The sequence below is a fragment of the Ostrea edulis genome, chromosome 2, assembly GCF_947568905.1.
Source record: "Ostrea edulis chromosome 2, xbOstEdul1.1, whole genome shotgun sequence".
In the NCBI taxonomy this organism is placed as follows: domain Eukaryota; kingdom Metazoa; phylum Mollusca; class Bivalvia; order Ostreida; family Ostreidae; genus Ostrea; species Ostrea edulis.
The window spans coordinates 53,023,584-53,037,359 of NC_079165.1; the positions used below are offsets into that span (position 1 = coordinate 53,023,584).

At 37.3% G+C, this 13,776-nt stretch overlaps 1 protein-coding gene across 1 annotated transcript in view; it reads right to left on the reverse strand.

Annotated features, from left to right (window-relative positions):
• The window catches only part of LOC125682083 (gem-associated protein 5-like), a 311,122-nt gene that overhangs the window by 161,363 nt on the left and 135,983 nt on the right, over positions 1–13,776 (reverse strand). The window contains exon 17 of the mRNA XM_048922476.2: positions 12,609–12,743. Within this exon, the coding sequence (XP_048778433.2) occupies positions 12,609–12,743 (135 nt within the window). The remainder of the gene's footprint in view (positions 1–12,608; positions 12,744–13,776) is intronic.

Below are 13,776 nucleotides of genomic sequence, written 5' to 3' on the forward strand. Positions count from 1 at the left end.
TGTGAAAAACACAAGTGGCCTCTTTAATTTCTATGGTTTACCTGTCCTTTCAAGGGTGTTGAGTGACACTTGGCTAATCCAAGTGACCCTTCCAAATTCTGTAGAAAATGAAATAATACAATATCTAACACCATATTGTTGCATCAGACTTTCCTATGGATATAAGTGGTAGTTGATAAAGAACAAACCCATGACTGTTAATAATAATTATCAAAAGATAGATTAATATTCTTGGTTTCCATAGACTTAGAATTCCTAAGAAATATCAAAATTACAATTTCAAATTTTATACTGTACTTTTTAAAAATGTCAAAACACATTTGATGACATAAGCAATGGAATGTAAATGGTGTGTTTAATATTATAGGCACGTCATGTTGAAACTCCATTTCATATTTTTTTTCCGTCTATTTCTTGTAACACAAGCACCGGTAATGTAACAAGTTACCACCGTTTAACTCACAATTGCAGATAAATACCCTTTACTTTCCCCATCACTTTGTAGTAACTGTATACAGCAGCATGCTTATTGGCTCACTTGTTGTTATCAGCCAATCGTCATTACTATGTAACCTCTACATTGAGGAAATCCACTACCCAATTCTGCTATTTGGTAAAGTCAATATTAGGCAACATGTGTATCAACAACCACTTTCTAGTTCTGTTGTCGGTTCATATCCTATCACAACACATAAGCTTAAGTAATATACACAGTTGGTAGTGGAGGAAGATTGGCATAAATTCCAGTTACCCATAGTACACTTGTAGGTCCTATTATTACCAGCTTAAGGGTGCACTTCACCCCTTAGCAAAGCACATGCATGGTGTTGCCTTCATAATTGTAGCTCCAGTACTTGGCAATTTTTATATATTAATTACCAATGCCATGAATCATCCCCCCCCCCCCAAAAAAAAATGTAAAAATCTAGGGCTAAGACAGTGGCTCTGCTTGGCAATAGTAGCAACGGTTTGCACGGGTGTACAGAACTATTACATTAGTTTTGTAGACCAGCTTTTTATCTGTACTTTTCGGCTAGACCAAAGAACTTTTATTACGCATACCCAATAGTTCAGGTTGTGCAGCTCATCAAGCTTTAACCTCAATTACCCCCATTTAGTTATAGGGCACAGAGCACCCCAAACACAGCAAATTTTCATCACGCAAGCAGTTTCATTGTCATTCTACTCACTGTCATATCCATCATCTGACAGAGTCTAAGATCCTGTCAGTAGAATCAGTTTTGTCATACCTATACATGCATCTACTTGCATCTGACCATATTTCGTTTATTTTAACCCAGTCCATCTCCCCTCAGGTCTAGTCAAAACTCAGTCAGTTTTTCAACCATGTTTGAGCACAACACCATGGAAGCCTCCAAATTTTTATTTTTTTTAACGTCTTCCACACTCGCACACACCCTGTGCTAGGTGTTGCTCACTGGGTCAGGTACCACAGATTGACTTGTTCCCAAAACCAGGGCTCTTTAATGTGCTGACCATGCTGCAATATCAATGGTCATGTCCAAAGAACCCTATACTCATTGCTCAACATCAAACTTTTGTCAAAAGTTTTTACACCCCAAGTTGGTGGGGACGGGACTCCTCCTTCCGGTTGTAACGAGTACTCTACCACAACCAATTTTTTTCTCCAAATTTATCAGTCATGTGACCATGTTGGTCTGGCCTTCACAGGTACTCAAACCCATTTGTTATAACCATACAATGTACAATATGGCCAAAAGGTCATTTGTATCGGCAATTCCTATATCTCTGGTTAGGTTCCTTTTCACCTTTAAGCATACTGGAGTGTATGGTTTCACTTGGCCATCCAAACCCCCATGGATTCAAGGGTGTGTGTGTGTGTGGGGGGGGGGGGGGATACTAGGAGTCGGGGAAACCATGCCTGGTATAAGCCAAAATCCAGCACATCCTGATTATTATAGGGCACAGCTACGTTAGTCTTGTGCGGATAATGTTTAAAACCAGTACATCCGAGACACTTGTCTCACCACATCGGGGGTGTCGGGTATCACATACAGACCTGCCAACTTCTGGTTCAGGTCCTATCAATCCATAACTTTGGCTATAGTACATCTGCACACCACAAGATATACTTCAGAGCAATTCAGTCACCCCCTTGGTAATTTCATTCATATTTTGCAGTGGGGCCTACCCAGCAGTCAATTCCACAGACACTACATCCCCTAATGTTCTAGTCCAATCTCGCACTCCAAGCAACCTACACTTATACTTCCAGATTGTTTTCATGTAAACTATTCCATTTAAGGGTGTGTGTGGTTTCAATTTGCTTTCGCTTAGGCAGTGTATCCCGTCCAGAGTTGGTCAATGTGTTTTTCCCCTTCTTAAGGAAGTCTTTCATTGGTTTGCTGTAATTTGTACATGTAGCATGTCTGGGTTGGATCAGAATTTACACACGCATCCGTATGTTTCTGTCATCCCTTTTGTCATAGTTTTTCTTGTTCTCGTCCACGTAGGACATCATACGATCAAGGTGTAATCCAGGATTCTTTCTGTGCCATGCCCAATAAAAATTCCTACGTCCTTAGCAAATGCAATTTATGATGAAAAGGGTAGAATCTAGTATTCAGTTTTCAAGTTATCCCTATGTGAGTCAACTTTTGGACAAATTGCCAAAAGCATATGGTAAATTAATGTTCCCTGTCCAGAGTTGGTCAGTTTTCCCCCCATTTGGGAGACTTGATTTCTCCTTTTTGAAAGCAATCTCTCATTGGTGCCGACAAAATTTGTACACATGGCATGTCTGGGTCGGCTCGGAATTTACACCTGTATAAGTGGAGGTCATTCAGATTCCTGTCCGATTTTCCTTGTTCATGTAGTTGTATTGGAAATTAACATTCCCTGTCCAGAGTTGGTCAGTTTTTCACCATTGGGGAGACTAGTTTTCCGTTTTTTTGAAAGCAATGTTTCATTGGTGCAAAAAAAAAAAAAAAAAAAAAAAAAAATTGGTACATGTGGCATGTCTGGGTCAGCTCGGAGTTTCCACCTGTTTAAGTGCAGGTCTTTCAGACTCGTGTCGGAGATTTTCCTTGTTCATGTAGTGATATTGGAAATTAACGTTCCCTGTCCAGAGTTGGTCAGTTTTTGTTTTTTTTTTCCATTTGGGAGACTAGATTTCTTCTTTTTGAAAGCAATGTTTCATTGGTGCCGACTAAAATTGGTACATTTGACATGTCTGGGTCGGCTCTGTATTTACACCTGTTTAAGTGCAGGTCATTCAGACTCGTATCATAGATTTTCCTTGTCCATGTGTCAGAGATTTAGTTCTAAGTACATCTCAATAATCAAAAGTCATAATCCACATATTCATCCTGCCATGTCCAGTAAATTTGGACTTTGTTCAATTTGTCATCGCAAGCTGTAATCACATGCATTTATCTTTGTAAATCAGTCTGGGGTAGTCTCAGCTAGCTATTATTACACCATTCACAAACTCCTTGGCGCCTGTGGTGCTCAGTGTGAACCTGTGGCTCTTAAATTCCCCTTGGGGAAATTGATGCAAATAGTTCTTGCCAAAAATTTCTGCCTAATTACCTACAAGAGATGGCCTACATCTAAAAGGTGTTTTTGGTCTAGGGAAATGGCCGAACATTATATCAATGTTTGTGGTGGGTCTGGGGGGCATTTTGGGACATTTCTGGCCTGTGTTTCCCCCCCATCTGTCAATCAAGACGGAGGGCATGTGTGGTTTATTGGGTGAAGAATAAACCCTCAGGTGTTTATTGGGGGAAGAATAAACCCTCAGGTGTTAATATGTTTATTGGGGAAAAAATACCCCTCATGTAAATTGGGGTCCACGTGTGTCTGCCAGACCGGGGCCCCCTCCACCTCTTTTAACAGGAGGGGAGGCTTTCCTTGGAGTACTCAGTGTCAGCAGTACTATCAACCAGGGAGCAATTCTTTGGGAAACAGGGTAAACAGATATGTCAACCAATGCAACCCCTGTCCACATGTTTTCTAAACATGGGACTCCATTGGAACTTGTGCCCAACATAAGGCCCCCGTTTTGCCCCTTGTGTGTTGGTAGCTCGGTTCTTCCCCCCAGACCTGGGTTTTAGTAAGCAATGCTGCCATTTATCTCCACTTTCCTGTTGTGTGCACAGCTTGTGTTCAGCTGGTTATGATATCAATAAATGGGTAAATCATGCTGATGTTATGGGTTTTGTTTCCACAGTAATGGTTTGAACCCAATATAGTGGAGGGAAGTTTGTGTATATTCCCCATTGTTTTTGCTATCAGTTGGCTAAGCCACTTCAGCCAAGAGTTTAGACGTCCCTAGGTGGGCATATCGACTGTTCAATTAATCAGAAATACTTGTCAAATCAATTTGACATTTGAGAAAGAATGTGCATTGAAATGTAGCATCGTTTTTTTTAATGTAAGTGTGTGTGTGTGTGTGTGTGGGGGGGGGGGGGGGGGGGGGAGAGAGAGAGAGAGAGAGAGAGAGAGATAGGGGGCTTAAAGAAAATAATTGACTTGCATAAAATTTTTATCAAGTGAAACAAAATAAAATATAATAAATTGTGCTTTTGTCCCAACTTGAAAATGTTAAAATGATAATTTCGGTGGAGAGTTTATTAACTGAAACTGCCTCATTTTCATACATGTACCAGTGCTCGTTGCTCATTCTTCGCTACATGTACATGTATAAGAGTTGAATTCATAACTCAGGCTCTTACATTTTTCTCTCAATTAGAACTTCTCCCACTTTTGCCTTGCTTTGAAAATCTATCCTTTCACTTTGGTGTTCCAAATGACAGTGAACGGTGAACGCTTTGTGAATGGTGAATGCACAGTGAGTGCAAAACTAAACGGAGAGCGCACGGTGAACAGCTGAAAAATTTGGACATCGTTTCGTAGACATCTTAAATCTTGTTTCATAGACAACGTAAATCTTTTGACAAAGATTTATCTGAACGTACGGACTTCGTAGCCGCTGGTGAATGCATTCGAATATCATTTATTTAATGTTTGCATGCAGACACAAAAGCAGTGGTGGATAAATTGATTTCTTCACATTTTCATCTTTGGTAGTTTAAGTTTCATTTAATTTTCTTTTTTTCATGTGAACCATGAACGCTTTTGTGCCCAGTATATATTTAGTCGAACACACATTTTCTTCAATTAATGCAACATTCGTTATAAGCTTGCACAAGTATTACCTGTGTCTGGTTTTCCCTACCCACCCACGAACTCGTTTATGAAATTCAGCATGTTATTTTGTTAAATAAAACGACTGTGATGTTGCAAACTTGTAAACGCATCAATCTTATTTTTGTCTTTTTTCTTTATATTTCAAATTAGTCAGGAAAACATTTATTTTTGGAAAGGTGGAATAATGAGGTAAAAAATAAAAAAAACTATATCAGAATTTTAACATAGACGTTTCTATAAAAACGTAATTCAATACTTTCATTTTGTATCACAATTTCTGTAATCAAGTGGAACACAAATACATATTGAGCGTAACTTTTGAAATACAAAATAAGGTGTAAATCACACAATTTAGAAAAGAAGCAAAATTTATCAATTAAATCTTATAAATACATCAACTCATTACAAATGACTAAAATTGCAATATTTCAACTTCCTATCTAGATTTTTTTTTACATATGCTTTAATCATTTAAATTCACCTTCTACAAATGTACAAACATAGCACAATCATCATTCTAACTTATACTAAAAATTAGAAAACAGATTGTACATAGGATTTTCTAATCCAACTTACACATTTAAAAAGTTTTATTCTATTACACACAGTCTCTCTGAATTCAGATATAAATTGTCCAATGATATACGTATTTACAAGTCATGTGGTGACAAGTTTGAGTACAAGGGGTGATCGTTTAGCATGAGCTACAGTATAAATTCTAAGACCATGCAGGCTTCTCTCGAAGATGCATGAAATTTTCATTCAATGACACTGAAAATAACAAGAGGCACATGGGTCACATTGCTCACCCGAGTCACCTTGGTCCATATCTGAAGACTTTCCATATATATTTGCATGTAAAACCTTAGTCCCTATTGTGGCCCTAACCTACCCCTGGAAGCCATGATTTTTACAAACTTCAATCTGCACTATGTCAGAAACCTTTCATGTAAATGTCAATTTCTTTGGCCTAATGGTTCTTGAGAAGAAGATATTTAAAGATTTTTCCTATATATTTGTATGTAAAACTTTGATCCCCTATTGCAGCCCCATCCGACCCCCGGGGGCCAGGATTTTAACAATTTAGCATCTGCACTATATCAGGAAGCTTTCATATAAATCTCAGCTTTTCTGGCTCAATGGTTCTTGAGAAGATTTTTAAAGATTTTCCCTATATATTTCTATGTAAAACCTTGATCCCCTATTATGGCCCCACCCTATCCCCGGGGGCCATGATTTGAACAAACTTGAATCTGCACTATGTCAGGAAGCTTTCATGTAAATGTCAGCTCTAGCCCACTGGTTCTTAAGAAGATTTTCATATGACCCTACCCTAATTTTGCATTTTTGTGATCATCTCCCCTTTGAAGGGGACATGGCCCTTCATTTTAACAAACTTGAAAGTGTTTCACCTAAGGATGCTGATTCAGCATTTTTTTTTTTTTACTATGTTCAGAGTCATCAGTCTTCCAAGGTAGGCCAAGTTTGAGGGTTTTGTGTTCATTTAGTAAAAGCCCTGTCATATATGGCCTACTCATAAAGATATTGAGTTCGGCAAATGATATTGTCCATTTCGACAAGGGATGCGAAGAGACTATCATTAGGAAATCTGACAAAGTCGATAAAATCCACCACACAATGAATTTCACATACCATACCAACAATTATATCAATACCTGTTGCCGTCGGCTCGTCCGATGTTAGAATGAAGAGATATGCGTTCCATATTTACATATCTTTATTTTCTGTTATAATGAAACGATTCTCTGTAAGAGAGAATAAACAAACAATACAATATCAATACAATATATACACATCATTAGTATAAAACTTTAAACTAAGTACAATATTACGTAAGAATACGGACAGTTATTGATATCTAAAGACGTGTGACGTCGCATAAACACAAGTAAATATAAAAGAATTTACAAACACATAATTACAAATATGTATAAATTAGATTTGCCTTTATAGCAGATCTAACACTCCCCACCGTGGAATTTTCCAAAAAAATTCATAAATCATGTAAAATACAATAATCATATATAATTACCTTTTACGTAAATAGTCTATACTAATTCATAAATGTACAAAAGGTCAATCTACACCTGTAACATTATCTGATACATTATGAACATTCTAAAGGGCATAGTTTGGTTATTGGTTTAACGAGATTTGAATTTCGATATTTGACCACACAACTGCGTACAAGTCCATCTCTTCCAACAATGACGTCTATAATGCGTCCTAACGGCCATTGTCCTCTATGTATGTTCTCATCAACTACCAGAACGACATCACCTTTCTGCATGTTCTGATTAGGTCGTTGCCATTTTGATCGTAATTGAAGAGAGGGTAAGTATTCATGGATCCAACGCCTCCAGAATACGTCTGCTAAGTATTGAACTTGCTTCCACCATCGTTTTGCATATATATCATGCGGATTGAAAACTCCTGGAGGACTTTTGTTGTCTTTCATTAATAACAACATACTAGGAGTGAGTGCTGGTGGATCATTTGGATCGTTGCTAACAGTAGTTATTGGTCTATCGTTTATTATCCTCTCAACTTCCGCCATCAGGGTGAGTAATTTTTCGTCCATAAGAAGCTGTTCTCCGGCAACTACTTCACAGCTTGGTGACGAAGAAGCTCCAAACAAGTGAACTGCCATATAGTATGTGACCGGTTCCTTATCTAAATCACCGTCAGGCCACCACAAAAAACGCAGAACATCATGAACCTTTTCCTGAAATCGAACTTGATGAAACATAGCTTCAATATCGGCAGTTACAGCTACGCTTTCCTGCCTAAATCGGATAAGTACACCTACCAAGCTGTTCATCAAGTCTGGTCCCTGTAATAAGTTGCTGTTTAATGATACTCCTTTGTACTTTGCGGCACAATCAAACACAACTCTAACTTTCCCAGGTTTGTTTTCATTTTGTACTGGATGATGTGGTAAATACCAAACACGTCTATTTGAATCATTTTTGTTTTCATCTTCTAATCATTTAGCATACCCCTTCTCAATATAACCATCCACCGTTGCTGTGTACATCTTATGGAGTTCCAGATCACGTGATAACTTGTGTTTGAGTTGATTTAGACGAGCATGTGCAAGCGCCAGGTTATTTGGTAATTTTAAGTCATCATCGCACCATGGTAATCCAAGCTTGTAATGTCCATCTTCGAACAAAATTGTTGATTCCATGGTTCTCATTGCTTGCTTGTCTTCTAATGACATAGCACAATTTTTCTTGGATGTCACTTCGTTAAAGTCTGTAGTCCACATACGCTCCTGCTGCTGTTGCAGTACCTCATCCTTGACGCGTTGATAGTGAACAGTGGCAGTTTTAGACTCGGAATTGGCTTCCATTGGCCCTCGAACAGCCCATCCCAGGCTAGAACGAACAGCATAGGGTTGATCGTTACTTCCAGCTCGCACTTCAAGTGGAATATGCGCGAATGGTGTGTCTGTGCCGATGAGGAGCATAACATCATCATTTTCAATTTCTGATATTTCAATATCAGATAGATAATCGTATTTTTCTAGTTGACATCGCGGGGCGACAGACCTAGTTGATATCGGAAGTTATTTAACCATCCACACTTTAGGTATGGAAACTTTACTGTCTCCATTTACAGAACTCCCATCTAGGTCTAACTCTTTGCCTGACATGCTGCTTCCAGATGATGTCATGGTTGAGACTTCAAAGTTTACGGTTCTGCCTTTGAGGTTTAGAATTTCTAGTAATCTCTTATCGCACATCGTTTTGTCTGCTCCATCATCTAAAAGTCCGTATGTACAATACGTCTTTCCATTTTCACCATAAACTTTTATAGGAACTATTCCTAAACACATTTTAACCTTAACATTTGTTTTCGTTGTGCAATTGAAAGAACTTATAGCAGTTGCGTGGTCATTGGGTCTAACACACCTATGTAAAAGCATATGATGTTTACCCTTACACTCTGGAACGGAACACATACTTGGTTTCCTACATGATTTTACAACATGTTTCGGTTTTAAACAATTAAAACACAAACTGTTCTGCTTAACAAAGTTTGACCTATCTGCTAAATTCAAAGATTTGAATTTACTACATTCTGCTAACTCTTTGCATGTACCAGAACAGCAAACACAAATTTGCTCTTTTTTCACTGACTCGGTCTTGTTTAGCGTAGTTAGTGTAGTTGTTTTGCCCTTGACCTCGTGGCTATGGTGACTTAGTGGGTCCTTGGGTTTTACATGTGACTTAGTTTCTCTCGTGAGTTCAAGACCATACATTGAATTTGCTACCCTAGATTTCTCATCTACAAACTTAACTAAGTCGGAGAAACGTGGCTCTCTGCCAGATTCAGTGATCGGGTGTGCAATCTCTACCCATTTTGTTTTTAAATGCAATGGTATTCTCTTAACAATCCGTCTCAAATTATTAGATTTGTCTATATCTGACCTAAATCCTAACTGAGAAAGAGTTATTTCACACTTCTGCATTTCAAGAGCTAACTTAGATAGCTCCTCTACATCTGATGCCTTAATTTGGTCTCCGTATACTAATTTGTCTATGTAAGACCTAACAATAACATGCGATCGACCATAACGAGAGTACAATATTTCTCGTGCCCTTTTGTAACCTTCTACAGGTTCTAATAAAACGCAATCTTCAATAGAAGTTTTAGCCTCACCTTTGCAGTACTGAATTAAATAACTTAACATTGTACTATTGTCATTTATCTTGTTTTCAATGTTCGTTTCAAAGTTCTTAATGAACTTAGTGTAGTTCATGGGTGATCCATCGAAGCTAAGTATTTCTGGTTTCGGAAGGTTGAATCCTTCTTAAAGAACGGACGCTAATCTACTGAATGCGACATCGATAGTAGTTGAGCTGACGATTGCCCCTTCATTTGGTTACCTTGATCTGGATGTCATGAGAACTCCCTTGAGTACCCGTTTGTGTCACCGTGTTCATCAAACGCATCGAGTTTCCGACTTCCGGTTCCATTGCGTACGGCGGCCTACACCTCACATCTCTGCGATCCTCGGTTCTTTGGTGCGTCATTGATTCGCTCACTTCTTGCATCTCACCTTCCTCTTCTATCACCGCCTCCTGCCAGACTGATTCCTCTAATCTCGCAATCTCAAGTTCAACTTGTTGTTCAATAATCTTCTCCTTGTCTTCGATTTCTCTGCGTGCACATTCCAGTTCCTGTTTCCTAGCCAATGCTATGATCTGTTGTTCAGCTCTCAAGCGCTTAACTCTGGCATCACGAAATCGAGAGCGGCTCGAAAGAGCAGATGGTGTAGCGGAAACGGAACTCATATTATTGATTTCCCGGATTTCACTGGATTTGTTTTTAGTGATTCTGACCTCGCTGCGATGTTCATTTAAAGTAACAATGTCCGAAATTTTATTTAGCCATTGTTATATTCTCTCACAGAACTCCTCATAGTTCCTTTTGCAGCTATCAAAATTATTTTCAAGTGTTTCAATCATCTGACTGTCAGAACACTTATCCAGACACTGTAGATGTGCTTTTTGAAATGAATGAAATCGTTCAGGTACTTTCTTCGCCGAGGTTTTCACTATATCAACATTATCGTAAGTCACCAACTTCTTCTCTATATCGTTATATAATTTTGTAAGTTGTGACTGGTGTGTTGTTCTCAATCTCCGTACTTCCGTAAAATTGGTATTCGAATCTTCTTTGGAATTCATATTTATAATATCACGGGAAATTGTCACAATTTTCTTCACACGATTTGATACTTAGCACCTGACCTTCAACTTGCATGCATCTGAGAATTCATGATATATTTTGAGAATTGTTGCCGTCGGCTCGTCCGATGTTAGAATGAAGAGATATGCGTTCCATATTTACATGTCTTTATTTTCTGTTATAATGAAAGTTAACGATTCTCTGTAAGAGAGAATAAACAAACAATACAATATCAATACAATATATACACATCATTAGTATAAAACTTTAAACTAAGTACAATATTACGTAAGAATACGGACAGTTATTGATATCTAAATATGAACTGCTAAATTACCGAAATAATGGTAAGTGCTTTATGTACCCGCTTAATGATTATTTGTATTAATTGAACTGTAAATTATCAAATAATAAAAGTATGCTTACCAAAATATAGTGTCTCTAACTTATTGCACTGTTGACTACAACTGTAAACTACTGGTAACTAGTAAATCAAATTGTTGTTTTTCTGATTTGTTATTTTACATCACAATAGACATGCACGTTTGACGTCGCGTAAAGACGTGTGACGTCACATAAACACAAGTAAATATAAAAGAAATTACAAACAAATAATTATAAATATGTATAAATTAGATTTGCCTTTATAGCAGATCTAACAATACCAAATGATCAAGGTCATTTGACCTTGATACTAGTTTGTATTCTCTTATTTCTGAAAATCCCATGTTTCTATCAATTCTGATTCTAAAATTATAACAGTTATGTTCAACATCAGAGGTCATGGTCATTGAAGTCGCTTGACCTTGATACTAATTTGTAGATCCTATTATCCTTTGTCATTTCTAAAGATCCCATGTCTCTTCTAATTTTTAAAGACCCCAGGACTCTATCATATTTGTCAAATCATATCCTGTTGAATTCTGGAATTAATTTTCTCAACAGTATACCCCCAAAATGTAACTTTCATCTATGAATTATGGTGAATGGCTGTAGACAGTTTTTTGGCACGAGAAAGAAGCAGAAGAAGCGGAAGAAAAATAACAACCGAGCAAAAACAATAAGTCTAGACTTTGTTTGGGAGACTTAATAAAGGATGTGCTTTTTCATACTAATATTTGATGTCGCAATTATTACACTTTTCTCAGTGTTGACATTGATGTCAATAAGTCAAGTTTTTTCAGAGAGCAGTCCATATATCAAATATCTATAGCAGAGATAATGAATGAAAACTCAATTGTGACAGAATGATGGAAATGGGCAACACTATATTCCATGGCTGGCCATAAAAAAGGTAAATTTTTGTCATTTTTGGGTCTTTGACCGCTATCCCTTTCATAGGCGGAAAGGTAAAAACTTCAGTCTCAACCCCTCCTTTGAAAATTTTCTGGATCTGCCCTCGAAGAATAAAAATATTTTGGAAGATAAATCATGGAAACATAGTTGTCATTTCTACTGCAGACATAGCATTTCCTTTGATGAAAGGGTAGTTTAAATCTCCAGAACCCCTTTCAACCAGGGATGACTTTGTCAATTATTAAATACATTAATTTTCTAAAATATATTGATTTATGAGAAACAATTCAACAGAACTTCACACGACTAATTTAATTGAAGCAACTAGACATTGCTAGGATTAAATAATCATCTCAATATAAGGAATTGATTTGTATTTCTAGTTCTCTGTAACTTACCATAAATATTTTGCGTCAGTACAACTATGTCATCTAATACCAATTCCTTCCCACGATTCTCATGACGACCACACAAAGGAAAAAAAGATTTTGGCTTGGATAATCTTCGCCTTTTTGCATCTTTCGTAAAACAGTCTGAAAACAAAAACACTGATTATTTGAGTATTATGTCATTAGGAAGTTAAATGCTACATTTGTGTGTCTGTAGATACATAGATTCACTTTTATTACAGCAGCATAATTCAATATAGCAGCTAGATCTGCTAGAGTGCAAGGTTCAAGTCCATGGGTGGTCATAAATGTGGGCAATAAATATAATTTATTTTTGTTAAAAACAAATGTCTCCCCAACTCCCCAAATTGAAAGTGCTCCAAATTAAAAAAACCCTCCCCTTAATGTTCTGCATAGTATGGAGAGAAAGCATGAGCAGGAACATAGACATTATGACATTATGAACTGCACTTTGTGCATTGGGGAAAAAGACTTTAAGGATGGAGAAAAGATTCAACATCGATATGACCAATGTCATTGTTGCATATGATACAAAAACAATTACTGTCATACTGAAGTACGAGAAAAAGAGTCAACATACCCATGTACACGAAACAAGAGGCCCACAGGCCTTATCGGTCACCTGATTACTAGTGAAAAACTATCACTACTTCCATGGGCTATGAAATCTAGAAAAAAATTCCTGTTCTGAATATCTAAGCTAAATTCTAATGTCCAGCAACAGTATAAAACAAGAAGTGTTCTTAAAACTTCACTGCCCTCAAAAGTGCATACACTGATGAAAGGTTTTAAATAATAGGTGTATTAATATTAAAACATCAAAATATGACTAATTTGGACTCATCCTAAAGTCATAACCCAGGCCTGGGTCGTGAAATTCACCATTTTTTGTACATCCTTTTCTGCTATTTCTAAGTATGCATTTAGATTTTATACAGTATCAGCAAACTTACACATAAATACTATATATACTAAGTTTAGCCCCACCCTGTGGTCAAAACCCTTACTCTGGGGAAAATCAAATTTAAAATTTTGGTAAAAGACTAACTGCTCTATCCATTTAGTTTCAATTTAGTATCAAAAGCACTAAAGAAAATGTTATTTAAGTGTTTTACACATAAACACTACATAACAAGTTTTGCCCCGCCTTGGGGTC